Genomic DNA, 17,898 nt, shown 5'->3' on the forward strand with positions numbered 1-17,898 from the left:
CCTTCCCCATGTAATAATAATAATAATAATACATTTGATTTATATAGTGCTTTCTTGAAACTCAAAGACACTTTAGCAAAGATGGTGACCATTGAGGGTAACATTCAGAATACACTCAAAGAAGCAATGGAAGGTATCAAGCCACAGCATTAGCGTAGCTGTTGTGGTACTCATTGATTTAGTAGGGCTGCAACTAAATGAATAATTAATACAAAATAATGTATTCATTGTTTCAGACATCCAACTCATTACTAATTGTATTTCCATTTAATCAAATGTAATACAGTTTTTATATATCCAATCATTTGATGTGTAAGGAGAAAATATTAAAAAGGAGAAATGTCAATCAATATATTCAAACTGTAGTTTTGGCCAATGAACCACCTGAACATGTGTTCAATAAGGAGGCTAGGAGCAGATACGTGTTGCCATGTTTGGTTATAAAAGGCCTATCAAAATGAATGCATTATCAATATTATAACTTTGTTGTTGATTGCCTTATTAATCATGTATTAGTCACATATCTGGTGCAGTTAACCCTGTTAGCATGTCATGCTAACAAAGTCCACAGTGATGCAACACAGGACTTTTCATAGATTTTCAAAACAATATTGATTTACGTCAGTCTGTACCTAACATTTGCATGAACCCAATATGTCAGGAAGCCTGCAGGGAATGTATTGATATCTTGCTCAAATTCCTCAAGGTTGAACTGATTAGAATTCTATTTTTGGCCATAATGGAATCATTCATATGGTAATATTGACAATTTAACACAAATGTGATGGGATAAAATTGGAGCGACATGGATGTAAATTGCAACTTGACTGTTTGGTGGATACATAATTCTAGTTTGCTTATTATGATAATGCCCCCTAAACCGGTGTCCCTGGATTCCTGGCAGGCCCCAGATAACTGAACCTATCCGGTGGGGACTCATCACGGATAGAGTCAGTATCTCCTGCTGCAGTAAGTCCAGACCTCGGCCCTGTATATCCGGTCTTAGTGTTCATGTGTGACGACCTTGGGGGATTTTTAGCTCCACTATCTCCCGTTCAGTGAGGATGGTGGTGTAAGTAGGCGTTTACTTCACTTGGATCCTGGAAACAGAACATTCTGGTGTTACACAAGGCGTTTCAACTTGTAACACGCTCAAAAAGTGTTCAAGTATGTAGCGCACAGACAGTGAACAAACCTTAAATTAAGCATACTTAAAAACACCAGCATGCATAATCACATTACTTGATTTTTGAATGTGCCGTTAATGGACACTGCGTTCTCACAATGTAATGTTTGATGGAAATTTAGGAGCTACTTGAACATGGCAAAGACGGGAAATTGGTAGACTGTGAATAAATAATATGAAACAATGAAATACTACACATTCTTTTAAATGCCCTCTTTTTTAGTCTGGAGTGTTTGTAATAGCTTAAAGCAGCATCTTGGTTGCCGTCTGTCAGGGCAGTATTAGGACATACTACATTGGCTTTTTACCAGTAGTCATTTTACTTTTTTTATTAAAGAGGACATATTATTTGTACTTTGTGCCTCTGCTGGGACATGTTAACTTGCTTTAATATTCAAAGTGGTCTTTATTTTTCTCATACTGCCTGTGCACTCTTTTCCCCTAGCTCACCTAGAGAAACTCCCTCTAGAGCAGTGCTTCTCAAAGTGTGGTCCGCGGACCACTGGTGGTCCGTGAGCGCCCCCTAGTGGTCCGTGAGTATATTGGTAACATTTCACATTTGAAATAAATAAATACATTTAAGTTTTCCGCACTCTCGCGGGAATATCTCCGCAATGGAACGAGCTTAAGTTTCACTTTCTATTGCATGATAAAGCCCAGGGCAACACATTCGTCACACATGTTGCCACTTGTTTGTACCATTTTCAGGCGATTTATAATCTGTTCTAGAAAAACGATGTGTTTTGGGATATTTGTGGAGTTAGGTGGTCCGCGAGTGTTTTTTTATTGGTTAAGTGGTCCTTGGTGTGAAAAAGTTTGAGAAACAATGCTCTAGAGGGAACACAGGGATTCGAGCCTTTGCAGACCATTGACATGCACACAAACCTATACACACACTACAGGAAAGGGAAACTCGAGAAAGCAGAACAGGGTCTCTTTAACTTTTCATTTACAAGGCATTGCCACACTTACTGTTTTGTGACCAACCTCTGTTCTCGGATGCATGAAGTCTTCTGGATTTTGATGAGAGTAGCTCAACACAGCTTTATTTGTAGTTGTAAAGACTCTGGAGGCTAACAGCTGATATTCTCAGCCAACGTTATGAGCCCAGTAATGATGATCATGCATCCCAGGAGAACAGTCCACATACTCCCTCACACCTCAAGCCATTTAGCCATGGCTGCCGTTCCTCATTTGCCTCGCATCGCACTAAACAGCTCCACGTGTCCGGACACGCTTTTGTTGTTACCATTGCTGTCGCTGATTCAAGACGTTTTCTCTTTGACCTTTGGAACGATGATGTTGTCCAGATCTAAACCACTGTGGAGTGTGACTTTCTCTTTAAGTCTGTAAATCAGTTTAGTGACTTCAAAGCTTCACTTCAGCAGGATTCCTTGCTCATGCTTCAGGCCTTGATTTATTTTTAACAGCGACATCAATTCATTGAGCTGTAATTAACACCAGTGTTTATTGTCCTTCCGTGACATCGCTCCGGGGACAAATACAAACTTAATCATTCCCAGTAAAACAGTAGCAACCAAATTAAATGCAGCTGTTTACAATTGATGGAATGTGTTTTCTGTGTGCTTTCCCCCAAAGCGCCAAAGCATTCTGTCCTTCTCTCTGACATTGTTTCCTTTCCTCTGTCTGCTCTAGAATGATGGTGCATTTTATTGCTCAGGTCTACAGTCCTCTTTCCCCAGCTCCCACTTGTCCTCTTTGATTTTCTACCCTTAGCTACGAAGTGCAAGCAAGTGATTTTCTTCCACCACCTTTCAAAGTAAGGCAATGAGACATAGTTATGATTAAAGCTGCTATAATCACTACTTGTGTGTCAGCAATGGATCCAATGACTTGTGGCTTGTAAGTGAAAGTGTCGCACGGTGACAAACCCACCTCACAATTATCACCCAGTATATTTTTATGTTCCAGTAATGATTTCACTTGGTCAGTGCATGTTGTTCTGCCTGGCCGGGGTCTTATTGGTAACACTTTGGGGGACATGTCCTCCCTTCCAAAGATGTATCCGCACTGTCCTTTGTCCTTATGTTGACTATGATAACGATGGCAGCTTGAATCCTCACAATGATTCCTCTTTCTTTAAACAATGGCTGCCTGATTTCAGAAATAGACGAAAGCTGGCTTCTGGTCTCTCGAAAAAGATTAGAAAAAGAGCTAGCTAGCTAATTAGGCTAAGGTTACCTCCATGAGCAGGCTTGGGAAGTGATGGATTACATTTAAAGGGATTACCTTATCAGGGCATCAACAAAGCAACTGTTTGTGTAAATGTAAATGCGGATAACTAGCAAACAGGATCATGTTGTATCTCTTCTCTGTACCCCATCCTGCATTCAACATATTACACAAGAGTACACGTATTTCATCATAGATAATGTTAATCACTTATAGACGGTGTCTTGTGAAAGTGGATCTCATTTACATTTTTCAATATGTTTCTTGGTAGCTTATCCTACGTATAATAATCTTCATTTATTTATAGTGATTATATTTAGAGTTGAAAATGTGATTATGAAAAGTAACTTTAATTAGCAAAAACATGCAGTGCAGCAAAACATACAATATGTGCATGTAGGACAACATGTAGCAAAGTAGAACATTTGCATACAATACAAAATACCCCAAATGTTTATATTTTCAGTACTTCAGTAATTGTACCTGACACCAAGAAGTAGAGGGTAGTATGTGATGGATAGACAGATGGATACATGGGTGGGGAACTTGAAATTATGTATTTTATTAGTTTACAATAAAGTCATATATTGGAAAAATATAACTTTACCTCCAAAAATGGCAACAAATGAACCCCTCTCGAGGTTGAATGTGAACAAAGCTCTTAAAGACGTGGATGGATGTCGTGGATTCTTGTTTTCCACTTCCCGTGTCCCTCTAGAAACAGAGGGGAGTGTTTCATGGGCTCAGTGCTGAGTGTTGGACTAAGTGTCTGCACCACAGCTCTACACGTCCCAGGCGTCCTGTCCCCAAAGCTTTTTTTTACAACCGTGCTTATAAATGCCCGGGTCAAGGTCGCGACCCCTCGCAGGCCCCGACAGGCTCATCAGCCCTCGGATAAACACACAGAGAATATCCCACTTGGCTACACACCGAGACAATGATAGAGACAGACAGTGTGTGTGTGTGTGTGTGTGTGTGTGTGTGTGTGTGTGTGTGTGTGTGTGTGTGTGTGTGTGTGTGTGTGTGTGTGTGTGTGTGTGTGTGTGTGTGTGTGTGTGTGTGTGTGTGTGTGTGTGTCTGCTAAATGGGTGAACAGTTTTTAAAATAGCTTGTTTGTCTCTTAGTACAACAACAAATTAAAGTATCAAGGGGAGACACTATTGTGATTACGGTAAGTTAAATAGCACATATGATGACCGTTCTCTGGTTCATATCAGTGTGTAGTGTCTCTACTGGGACATGTCTCCATGCTCTAATGTTCAAAAAGCTATTTATTGTCCTCATACTGCCTGTGCTGCAGCACCTCTGTTCACCCTCTGTCTGAAACCAGAGCCCAGTCTGCTCTGATTGGTTAGCTGGCCGGCTCTGTTAGAGATGTCCCGCCTCTTCGCATATTACGTTCAATGTGATTGATCAAGCCACTATACCTTTCCTTGGTGCAAGAACACCTGCTAGCGTCTTTGCTGTGGCCCTGTCAATGAAAAGGACGCATGTGTTGCGCAAACAACTGATGTCCCCCAAAAGGATTAGTAATGGGTAATCTTCTGTCTTCTTCTTTATTACAGTGACGTTTTACAGAGGGAATGTGGGACCTTTCTTAGTATCATTACATATACAACAGCCTTTAACAAATATATAAAGTTATATTATCTAAGCTGTGCATGCACAAACCATCAGGAGGATACTTCAGAATAGAGAAAGGAATTAAACTAAAACGTGTGGTGTGTGTAAGTGCTACTAAAGTGACAAATACAACTGTACATGTCCCTACGTGTTGCAACCCACTACAGGTGAAAAGGGATAACACACATAATGTAAGCACAATGCTCAAAAGAGTGACCAATTCATTTAGAACTGCGTAGAAACGTGTGTCTGCGTCTGAGTTGTCATCTGTGTCATGCTGTGAGAGTGTCTTGTACACGTCATGTAGAATACATCACAAAGCAAACGGACTGTGATGTTGATAAGAGCTTAATGAGCGTCTGTGCCACAAAGAGAGACTTCAGCTCGTCTTGCTGCCTGGCTGCTATCCAGTTGAGTTGTTCTCTTTATGTTGGCAGACTAGGCAGATGATGCTATTGTTGCACTCAGTCGCTCTGACTAAGAGTGTCAGCTAAACGCCTGAAATGCAATATGTTAATATGGGGGGGGGGGGGGGGGGAGATATTCACTCGACGGAGTGGTTGTTACTCTTTTATTCTGATTTGGAACACATTCCGACTGCATTTCCTTGACATTTATTGGTATTTTCTTGCATATGTCACAGTCTACTGTTCCTGTCACTTAGGGAACTCATCATCCTTTTTTAAGGTGGACTTTTCCATCACTTTGCAGGTTCTTGTTGGCTGATTGTCAGGGATGGAATGTCACCTTTTGCTACTTTATACTTTACTCCACTAAATATTGTAATTTTACAACACTACTGTATTTTAAAGCTTTAGTTACTTTGCAGATTTTGAATACAAAATATAAATCATCGATTAGTATAGGTTAATCTATTGCATACAGTAATTCAAACGAGCCCCTCTTTTACCAAGTGCAACATTGCAATCTAAAACAATGTGTCTTCAGCCGTCATTTCAAAATGTTATGTCGATGAAACTGAAAACACCACGACACTGACTTTAAATAAATGTCAACGTTTCCGTGTTGTTCATTGTATATTTAGCAGGATTTCTGTCTCACCCCCACTTTGTTCTTCTTTCCTCAGGATCTGAAGAAGGTGCTGTCTTTCCCCCCGTACCCTGGGGAGTTTCTGCACCCGGTCGTGTATGCCTGCACGGCGGTCATGTTGCTCTGCCTCTTCGCCTCCATCATCACCTACATAGTGCACCACAGGTACAACAAAAAGCTTTAAACTTTAATCTCTCACCACTTTTTCCCTTCATGGTTTATTTTTGACTCCTCTGTCAGAGATCCTAGGTGTGAGTCAGATGCTTTAGGCTGGGGGGGGTGAAGCACTGCAGCCTGTCTGAGTAAAAGGATCTAAAACACAGATGTGTGTATGCGTGTGTGTTTCAGAGCGGCTTTTAATGGATTTCTGAGGGGCATTTAGGCCACCTTTACTCCTATTATTCCATATGTCTGCCCTTCTTCAGCTGTTATGAAAGCTGGGGGAGGGGGGGGGGCTGTCTGGCGCATTATTCCAGCACTGCAATTCTTATTCTTGTAGGGCGCCCTTATTCTTGTAGGGCGTCAGTCGCTTCATTCTCTGTGGCATTAATTTGGTACCATATCTTAACCTATCTATCTTAACCCTCCCGTCGTGTTAGTGTTCCTCCCTTACTGTTCCCGGTCTGTTTTAACTGCTCTTACATTAACACGGAAACCATTGAGCATCACCACATTGTATTCAACACCCTTTTAAGCTGTAACCAGTGTCTCAGACCTCTGGTTTACTCGAATAACTGCAATGAATATACAAAGAATAGACACTGAAAATGTCTTCCAAAATTAACATATTGTCGATTTGTGGGTGTGTCCTATCTGATGAATGAACATAATCTAGGGTTACCCATTCATTTCCTATGGCGCCACCTTTCACCCGGGACATCATAGGTGTTACAAAGTTGACTAAATCACTAAAAATTGAATTAAATTGAATAAAAGTGGTGATCAGCAATGTTATATGTTCACAATCACAAGTCCTTAAAGCAACCAAATGTAAAACACAATGTTTATGGTTGATGAAAGTAGTATATCGGTGAGATTTGACTACTTTTCAGTGAAAAAACTGAACCGTTGACTTTAGTTAAATGTATGATGTCAAAAGGTTTCACATACATATATTAGGCTAGTTGAAAGCAATAGCATAAGTTATAAAAATATATATATTAGGTTTGACTTAATTATTGCTTTAAACTAACCTGATAGTGATGTGAAATGTGTTGACACAATACATTTAATTAAAGTCAACGATTTAGTTTTCGGAGTGAGGGTTAATCTAAAATAAATGTTTCGTAAGCGACAGTTTTCTTAGAATAACAATATTCTCGGCAGATGGTTTGGTTTCATTTATGTCCGTACTGTGACTGAAGCGCAGTCGTGTATTAAAGTGTGTGTGTGTGTGTGTGTGGATGCGCAGCAGCGTTTGCCACCATGTGTGACACCTGGGACGGAGACAGGGTGCGTCCCTCTGCAGTCAGAGAGCGATGACAGCAGCTGGGCTCCAAACAGCAGCAGCATCACTTACTGTCGCCCGGCACTGCAGTATTGACTGGAGGGGGGGAAAATGAAAATACAGACATGAGCAATTTTGAAATTGCAGAAGATTGAGCTTTTTGATGTATTTATTTATTTAACCTTTATTTAACCAGAGAAAAGCATTGAGATACAATCTCATTTACAATGCTGACCTGGCCAAGAAGGCAGCAATGTTACACATTCTTACACATAAAATACAGACACATAAAATACAGAAAACACAACTAAGTAAACAAAAGACAAAAAGCAGTCACTACATTGTGCACATTTGGGACAGTAAGGTGCACTACTGCAGCTGGTGGTAAGGACCTCAGACAACTTCAATTTAAAACAGGCTATAGGGACAAGTGCCATCAGTTTGAGGCTTGATTGAAGGTCATTCCAAGACCAAGGACCATAATGGAAAAGACTCCCTTTTCCAGCCTCAGTCCGCACAGCAGGAACCTGGAACCGTATCCAGGCACTGGATCTGAGGTTGTAAGAGTCACAAACTGGGGCAAATCTGGCACATATGTACAGTGGAAGCTTTCCTAAAATGGCTTTATACATTAATAAAAACCAAGACTGGTGGGCGAGTGTGATGTCCAAATCTCCGTGAGCACTACAATTGGTAAAGAAAAATGGGTAACACTTTATGGTAAGGGTACATGAATCATCATGAATTCATGCATGAAAAAGCATGAATTCATTCATGTAGTACTTCATGAACTATCAGTAATGTATAAGGATTACTAGTATCTCATGCATGACTTAATGCAGGAACAATACCGTAATTAATGCATCAACCAGTGGCGAGCCGTGACTTTTATACAGCCCCACCTAGTGTCAGCAGAAAGTATTAAAAATAATGATTAAAAAAAAAACATATATATATATTTTAAGATCATGTTTAATCATCTGATTCGTCTGTACATTGCTGTTTTCTAATTAGTGTCTACAGTGTGTGCCTATTGAGCTGTTTAGAGCCATGTGGGACAAAACCCGATCCTGCCCCTCCCTCTCACTGTCTAAGTGAACGGTGACTGTAAAAACTACACTGCGCATGCTCAGAGTATTTTCCTATTTAATGTGTGTGGCAACAAAATAATGACCATAGGGGCACTGAGCTGCCATATCCACCATACGTCATCTCACATAATTCAGAGCTGATTGGCTGTAAGTAGGTGTGCAGCAAAAAGTGTGGTGTGTGAAGAGGAGATGAGAGAGCTGCAGTGAGGCGTCCTAAAACCTGGAAGTAAGCTGCGCATTGTTTCCCTCGACAAAAAAGCAATTACATTTCTCTGTAGGATTTTAGAAAATAGCTCCAAATAAGATCTGTGGGAAACGTACTTGTTAGATAAATGCACGTTTTGTTCAGCCGGATAATATCCACATGTCTACCCTACTTTTATAATTTTCGAATCATAAATCTATCAATTAGATTTATGATTCGACTTTTGAAACTACAAGAAGATAGGGAGGACTTTTACAAAAAAGTAATAGAGATTTTTGTCCAGAAGGACAGGCAAATGGACTTCATCTTCAAGTCAAGGTAACACCACCATTTTATTGAAAATGGGATCTTACTAAGAGAGAACAATTCAATATTTAAATTATAAAATTACATTTTTTGGGTATCCTTTTGTTGAACTGTCTGTTTAACATTAATCGAAACATCAGACTAAAAAGGCTTTTGAAAATAATATTATATTTTGATTTAGGTCAAAGTATAATATTTGTAAACCTGAAGAGTCACGGCCCCTACACACGGCGGCGTGCGTTGCCGCTTCAACGCTTCTGCCCATTCACTTTGAATGGGGTGACGTCACGATTCGCCGAACTGCATTGCGGGAGCAAAGCGTAGATTCTCTCGAGGTGCTCGCTGCAAAAGTAGAGCAATGTTCTACTTTTGCCGCCTCGACGGAGGCGTCAGCCAATCAAATCCCTCGTATGTAAATCTGACAGTACAAGCAGTAGCCAATCAAACCGGGTGTATGTTGGGAGAGCCAGACCGCAGTTATTTCCCATATGTCAACAAAAGGAGGAGAAAATGATCGTGGCGGTAGGGAACATACAGGGATACAAACCGGAGGAGCCAGGCATGGGGGGAGGTGGCAAAGACAGTGGGGGAAACTGGTAGGTTTTCGCCTGTTTGGGGAGTTTATATCCAGTGTACTTCGTTTGAATGGACAGCTAGCAAGCATAGACAGTATATTTAGCCAGCATGGATGTAGCATGAATGCTTTGCTTTGTATGTCCGGGGCGGGACATTCATGTGGTTGGTTGTTGGTCGGGCTGCTCGCGTTGACTCCCCAAGCTCAAGACACGCCCACCGCCAAGCGGCAACGCACGCCGCCGTGTGTAGGGGCCGTCAGTGCCAGTGCCTCACCAGCCATGAACCTCACTGCAGAAGCTTATATATAGACAACTACGTTTGTTGTGCCCCACCACGTTTGTAGATGTAAAAACGCCACTGCAAACACCTATCATGACAGGGCACCCACAGCCAAGTAACAATTACAAATGAATGAAGTCGGCACGGCAGCCCACATTGAAAATGACTTTGGCCTACCTTTGATGATCAAATCACTTAAACACAAAGTCCATCCTCCTGTCCTTTTGGGTGAAGCACTTCATGGCGGATCATGCAGCTGATCCTTTGCCACTCCAGTTTATCATTGTAACTCAATCTTGAAAATGACTCGGTTGGCACTATCACTGAAGTGAGCCATCATAAATCTAGTGATCATAAATCTATCGATTAGATTTATGATTCGAAAATGATAAAAGTAGGGTAGACATGTGGATATTATCCGGCTGAACAAAACGTGCATTTAACAGGTTTGTTTTCCACTGACCTTATTTCCAGCTATTTTCCAAAATCCTATGGAGAAATCCCATTGCTTTTGTGTCGAGGGAACCCGAGCGCAGCTCACTTCCGGGTTTTAGGATGCTTCACTGCACCACTCAGTGGGTGTTTCTCAATGTTGAGGACGCTTCCTGGGTAGGACATGTCTTCCGAGTCACTTCCTTCCGAAGCGAGGCAAGAATCCTTCCTAGCCTCGGAAAACGAAGAATGGTGGAACAGGTGTGCGTCAAATGCTAGGCCCCGCCTTAAATGGAACGCGATTTCCGCCAAAGATTTGGAAATTGGTCCGTGCGCAAAGCATTGTGGGGATTTTAAGACCGCGGAGGGGAAACGGTGGACCTAGTGTCCCGATCGGAGTGGGAATAATAATCATAATCCGTGCATTTTATCCATTAATTTCCCCAACATTGTGGTAAAAAAAACACACGTTTAATCCATGTTGTAGTACTACAACTACAAAAAGCATCGGTTTGTTTTCTCATCAGGAAATGCAGACCGGCTCAAACAAACGATTTTTAATCATCATCCTCACGATCATTTAATGTATCATATGTTCGCCGAATTGACATGAAAGCACTAATAAATGTAGTTTCATCCACTTGAGTTTACAACTACAAAAATAATCGATTTGTTTTTATATCACATCCTACGGGAGGAAATTCAGCAGCTCTCACTACCGATTTTTAATCCTAATTTAATCATCATCTTCACCACGATCATTTATGTTTATGTTCGCCGAATTGACATGAAAGCACTGACAAATATGAATATACTGTAGTCAACTTCATTACAACGTTATTAACATGCCTAAACTCAGTAATTCACCATTTCTACGCACGACAACACACGTTGTCCGTGTTTGGCTCTCTCGCCGCACAGTGAAGCGTTCCCGCATTGACGTCACTTCCGGCTTCCCCCAAAACTTCAAAATGAGTCGAAGGAATTTCCCCGCGATGTTCGAAATTATTGATATTTATCGGAACGGTATCGCACCTTCTTTTTTAAACTGACGGTTCGAGATGACTAGTAGCCCAATATTTCATTGCACAACAGTTGTTGGGATGCTGTCACAGGCTCTTTAAATGCGACAGAGAGAAACCTTTCATTTGGTTTGGTCTGTCAGTAGGCTTTACATTTGATTCACTTACTACTACCACCACTATGCAGACGCTTTTAATTTCACTAGAACTGCGAGTGTCTATTCGTGCAAATCTTTCCGAATTTGACTGTTTTTACAGATTAAAGGAATGATTGACAGACTGATAAACAATAGAGTATCCAAATAATTGAAAGTCTATGAGTCTAATTTGCATAGAAAGTTGCTGATTTTGCACCAAATGTGTGCATATTACCATATTTGAATATATGCATATAACATAGGCATGCACTATTTGCTTAGCAGCATAGTTAGGGTGCATTCAAACTTTGATGCAACAATTATCGCAATATGTTTGTATTTTGTATAATTGTTGAAGGTTTAGAGGCTTCAAAAGCTGCACAATCCTTTTGAAAATGTAAATCCGGCCCTATATGCACATAAGTGTCCCAGTACTACCCTAGTCTTGTTCATATTTGGCATGATGTCCATTCATGCAACATTATCCTGATTTCTTTGAAAGTACGCCAGCTAGCACACCAATGTCTTCCAAAAACAGAGAAAGGGCTTATCCAAGTTACTATAAGCAGGATCACCATGTGTAAAACATAACTGTCTTCCTCCAAAACACAAAACGTGTTGGCATAATGTAAGCACACTCATTCATCAAAAAGCGCTTTGCAGAGCAGAAACACATTAATTCCAGTCCAAACTAGAGACCCATGTTTATGAAATGAAGCCGGAGCTTTTGTGGTGTCTGTCACACACAGGGGAGAGTTAGAGTTAGAGTCAAAGGCACTCACATTAACAAAATCCAACACCTCCTCGTCCTCCACACTGCCCTCAAGGCACTTCCCAGCAGTAAAACACATCTCTGTTTAGTAACACTTTGGTTATGTAGTATCACTCCCGCTGACTGACAGTATCGGAGCGGAGAAGCGTCGGGCCGCGTGTTACATGGGCAGAATGTGAGGGAGGCTGTTGAAGGATAGGCACAGTGGGTTAACTTGTGCATGTTTAAACAAGCCACTTTCTCACTTAAAAAAACATACGGACAGCCATACAAATATTCCTGCAATGATGATTTCAACATATGAGCCTAGGAAAGAAAATAAAGGTGTTTGTCATTGTTCTACATTGAAATCATATTGCTGGCCTCGTTGCTGCCAGTTAGCTGTTATATTAGCACGTAAACACTTCCATTCTCCAATCTAAAGGTGCAATTTGTAAGATAAAGCCAGACTTTTCGTTTCAAACGTACAATAAATTCACTCAAATTATCAACGTGAAGGGGCTGCAGTGTTGACATCATGTCAAAGTGATTTACACACGGCATCTATTGCACGTCTGTCCGTCCTGGGAGAGGGATCCCTCCTCTGTTGCTCTCCCTGAGGTTTCTCCCATGTTCCCTTTAAACTGTGGGTTTTCTCCGGAAGTTTTTCCTTGTACGATGTGAGGGTCTAAGGACAGAGGGTGTCGTATTGTCATGCTGATATTCTGTACACACTGTGAAGACCACTAAGACAAATGTAACATTTGTGATATTGGGCTATATAAATAAACATTGATTGATTGAAAGTGATCTGTGTTTTGTGTCTCGGAGATAGCCTATGAAATTAGCATGCTAATCGACTAGCCAACAGCCTGTCTTGTACTGTATAGTATTACCACTTGTTCCTCAAGATGCAACAGTTAGTCAATATAGCGCCAGTCAGCCCAGTTAGCAGTTAGCACTTAGCTTGAATTCTTCCGGAACAAACCCCAGCAAATACAAGTAAATATTTTAAGAAAGCTGCTCAAGCTGCATTCACTTGATACACGATTTGCTCTTTGCTCACTGCTAGGTTTTAGCGCAGAGCCTTGCGGTCAAAACAACTGGTTGAGTTTAATTTATATGCTACTGCTAGCTTACCGCTTCATACAGCTGTCATCTGAGTGCGTGTTGAAAAGTCAAAGGTAAAAGGGGTCAAAGTTGAAATAATTTTTACTTTGAGTGCTCAATGACAGTTTCGGGTAGCGCTTCCGCTTATTCGGGCGATACCGCCAGTCGTGTGAATGCACTTTCAGAGTTCCAAAAGTTTGAAATAATGTTGCTTATCCTTGCCCTGTTGTTAGTATTTTATTTTAAACTGATGATGATACATTTAGTTTGTATGACTAGCAGAGGTGAAACGCTGCCTCCACCTCTTTGTAACCTTAGCAGCCCTGTTACCTTTGCTTTATGGCACTTATCAGTGTGTGTGTTTCCCACCAATGAAACCTGCCCATTGTATATTGTGTCATGTTAGTTATACTTTCCATAGCTTAATCGTTGTTTACAGTTGGCTCAGCAGTGGGTGCAGGGGTGAGGGAGCAGATGCAGAGAGAGGACCCCCCCCATCTTCTGGGAGATGGGGAGGGTTGCCAGGTTAATGTACTTGACCCAATGAAAGCCCGGAGCAGAGCCTATGAAAACCCTCTTCTAGGGAGGCCAGGAGCCGGCCTGATTTATGGCCTCTTTGCTGGATGGAGTTCAGCACTTGCACCGCAGCAGAGGCATCGACGGCAGCAGCTTTTACTCCCCCCCCCCACCGACCCCAGACACGCCTCACTGCTGAGCCACTGCTTCATCTACAGTTGGCTCACGTGCAGCCGGAGCTCCGCTCCTCCATTTTGGGAACTGCAGATTTCCAGCACAAGGTTATATAATTTCAAATGGTGACAGTGTCTGTATGGAAGAAAAGGAAAGGGGGAGGGGGGGCCTGACACAGGAAAGTAATTAAAAGAATGGATGGTCTGTTAATTCACACCGTGCGACAAATATGTTAGCATTGTCTGACCTAGTTAGTCTATTTCCTAACAGCTGGGAGGAAAATGGTAATGTGGGTTAAGTGCCCTGCCCAAGAGTGTGTAACCCCCCCGGCTAATGCCATATTTCACAGGGTGGATATGAGTGCATGGTTTTACATAGTGACAACTTCAATTGGCCCAGCCAACTGGAAGCAATCTCTTTTATTTCATCATTAAACCAGTGGAGTGAGTCTTATTTGTGTGCATTAACCACACATACAGGAAGGTTGTGCCCTGAATGACACACTGAACTCTCATGTGAACTGTGAAAAGCCGTTGTCTTGAGGTCCATTTTAAATAAAATAGTGTGACCATTAAAGTAACCAGAGTTTTAAATTATAAAAAATTCCTTCCCATGGTTCCTGTGGATCATTAAAATGTACTAAAATTAGTCTTTAACTCGTTATAAACGTTCTTAAATGAATCTTTAACATGCTTAGACATGGCAACTACGTTTTTTATGAACCATTTTCTTTTCTGACATTGCCATTTTTAAATCTTGAAATAACAGTTTTTTTTTAAATAATTTAATCAAAAACTTTTAGGTCACACAGATCAGAATAGTAGAACCATCAACAATCGCAAAGAGTAGATTTGGAAGTTTAATAAAAATGTGCTTTTCAACTAAGATTTTCTTCAATGTATATAAGATGCCCCTTGTGATAGCGGTGACTGTTCCAAACTCGGCACGTATTTTTGTCACAGGCATTCTTGTAATCTCAATGTTCCAGTATGAACAAAATGTTTTTTTTAATCTGGATTTATAAAATCCTTATGAGAGTCAACGCAAAAACTGTATTTTATATACATTTTTTTCTAAGTTTGTCATTGTGGACATTTCCCAGCATGCACCAGGGACACAGACATTGGCATAATTGTGTTCCTGTACTGGTTCTGGTGTAAATGTGTTTAACGATGTGTTCTACAACTGTTCCAAAATGGCCTTGTAATACACACAATTGAATGTGGTAAGAATATGAGTGATGTTGTGCGTATGATTGACGATGCTACCCAATTACAACATTAGACTTTTAATATACGAATATTTGTAGCGGGCCAGATTTTTGGCCTAAATACAAGAGACATTATTTTGTATTAGAAATGAATTAATCAACATGAAAATATGTATTGTTGAGTCAAGGTTGAAATGTTTTCAGTATAGAAAGTATTCTGTTATTCAGCACATATTGGTGTGGGTTTGTAAAGAGCTGTTTCGACATCTTAAACTCTGCGAGCAGCACCCCCCAGGCTCTCCTGTGGTTGTTAATCTATAACGCAGAAGCAAGGTAAAAGAAATTATGCAGACCTTGAAAAAGCCTGGCTTAAATACTTGAAGTGACTGATCGGCAATACACCTTGAAAACGGCATCTAAATGAGATTTATGATGAAGCTCTGTGACGTGTGGTGTTTACCTGCTAATTCTTTTGATTCTTGGTCTCTCTTGGCAGCGCGATCCGCATCAGTCGGAAGGGATGGCACATGCTTCTCAACTTCTGTTTCCACACGGCGCTGACCTTTGCTGTGTTTGCCGGCGGCATCAATCGAATCAAATACCCCATCATCTGTCAAGCAGTAAGTGCATTCCCTTTTCATTCATCCACTCTCAAAGCTTTTCAGAAAATGGATTATGAATGTCCACTCAGGTGTTGTCAACCACAGCCTCTAGTGCAGTATGTGGACGTATAGTAACCGGGCATTATGTGTCGTTCATGCTTCAGCTGCATGAATGATCTGGTCCCTCTCATGGTTAAGTGTTGACACAATGAGCCACTCTGGTTCAGGGTCTTCCGTCATGACTGCACTTACTCTCTGGCCCTCTATTGTCCGTGTTGTTGCCTGGGGCCATATTGCCCAGTGTTATATCATTTTTCTGGGCATTCACGAAAGTGGTATATACAACATTGTTCTTGTCATTAGAATTCAATACGAAACAGTTTGGCATAATCTTGCATAATTACTAGGGCTGTCAAACGATTACAATTTTTAATCAGATTAATCACAGCTTAAAAATTAATTAATCATGATTAAACACCATTCGAACTATGTCCAAAATATGCCATTTCTTTATGTATATTGTTGTGGGAATGGAAAGATAAATGAAAGATGGCGGATATATCCATTTAACATACAGTATGTAGCATATGTATGTTTATTATAACATTGTTCTGTGTGTCAAAATGAACAGCCCACACACCTATCAATCATCACACCGTGGGGTCTTATTTCATTACGTGTTGATTTCTATCAACACGTAATGTTGTATCGATGTATATAGAGATGTACTACAGCAAAAGTATTCTCCGTCGGGACTTCCTGCAACAACACCATGCCGTTATCTTGATTCTGATTGGCCAGAAGACATTATCAAAGATGTTCTATTGAGAAGACGATCACTACGTGACAACAGTTTTCAAAACCGTTTCTGGTCTTCGGTATTTCCAGACAAGTGGCTACTGAAATCAATCTTACTAACTGCTGTCTGTGCAATTTACTCCGCGCGAGTTGGCGGACTTTATTTTGCTTACTTTAACATCATTTTTCATGGTGGGGCTAAGCCATTTCTTGGTATGGCTGTAGCCTACCCCAGCCATACCCTGGCGCTGCCACTGGTGGGATGTATGGGGCGGGCCATTCTGCGCATGCGCTAAATGCGTTAAATATTTTAACGCAATTAATTCAAAAAATGAATTACCGCCGTTAACGCGATAATTTTGACAGCATTAATAATTACCACTATTCTGTTCATTAAATAACAGTGTTTGTGTCATGTTTTTCTGGAACAATGATCGTGGGATTATACGAGGGCTGTCAATTGATTAAAATATTTAATTTTGATTAATCATTTTGATTTCCATAGTTAACTTTTGATTAATTGCGATTGCGATTTAATACTCAGGGTTTAATCAACATGGGAGTAGACGAATGTGATTGTTTCTTAAAAATATATGTGTATTACTATTGCAACAATCCAACTGGGGAACTGTCCTTTCTCCTTTTGAGCTTTTTTCTGGTGTTTAGTGGTGTTAAAAGGAAGTTGCATTAACGCATTATTATCGCATTACCTTTGACAGCCCTAGATTATACATTATATAACTTATTTGGTCAGGTTCACAATCACATCAACAATGCATGTGTTTGATGAAGGATCTGGAGATGATGGTAAATACACCAAATATTGCAGGTCATGGAGCAACCGTCTCCATATCCAGTGCCAATGTACTCTTCCAGTCCTCATAGACCAATTTGCTTTACAATGTTAACATAGAACTTTACAAATATATAAAATTAGCCTACAATGTAGTTCTATTTATGATCTTCACAATATACCTAATTTCTCTTGTGCTGCATGTCCTGAGTTTATTGAGCAATCAGAGGCTGGTCTGAACTCAACATGACCAGATGTCCTTGTGCCGAGTTTCTAACCTTAATTTGCCCCCGCCAAGTACCGTATTGTGTACATGTATGTTAGTGTCTGTAAATGTAACATTAGACCTGCTAAAGTTCAGCATGTTAACATTGTCTTTGTTAGCATCCACTCACAT

At 40.7% G+C, this 17,898-nt stretch overlaps 1 protein-coding gene across 1 annotated transcript in view; it reads left to right on the top strand.

Annotated features, from left to right (window-relative positions):
- LOC117459923 (adhesion G protein-coupled receptor A3) overlaps nucleotides 1-17,898 on the top strand; it is a 412,304-nt gene that overhangs the window by 337,884 nt on the left and 56,522 nt on the right. Inside the window, 2 exon segments of the mRNA XM_034101091.1 lie at nucleotides 6,090-6,217; nucleotides 15,805-15,928. Coding sequence (XP_033956982.1) covers nucleotides 6,090-6,217; nucleotides 15,805-15,928 — 252 coding nt within the window.

This window comes from Pseudochaenichthys georgianus, chromosome 15, assembly GCF_902827115.2.
Source record: "Pseudochaenichthys georgianus chromosome 15, fPseGeo1.2, whole genome shotgun sequence".
NCBI lineage: Eukaryota > Metazoa > Chordata > Actinopteri > Perciformes > Channichthyidae > Pseudochaenichthys > Pseudochaenichthys georgianus.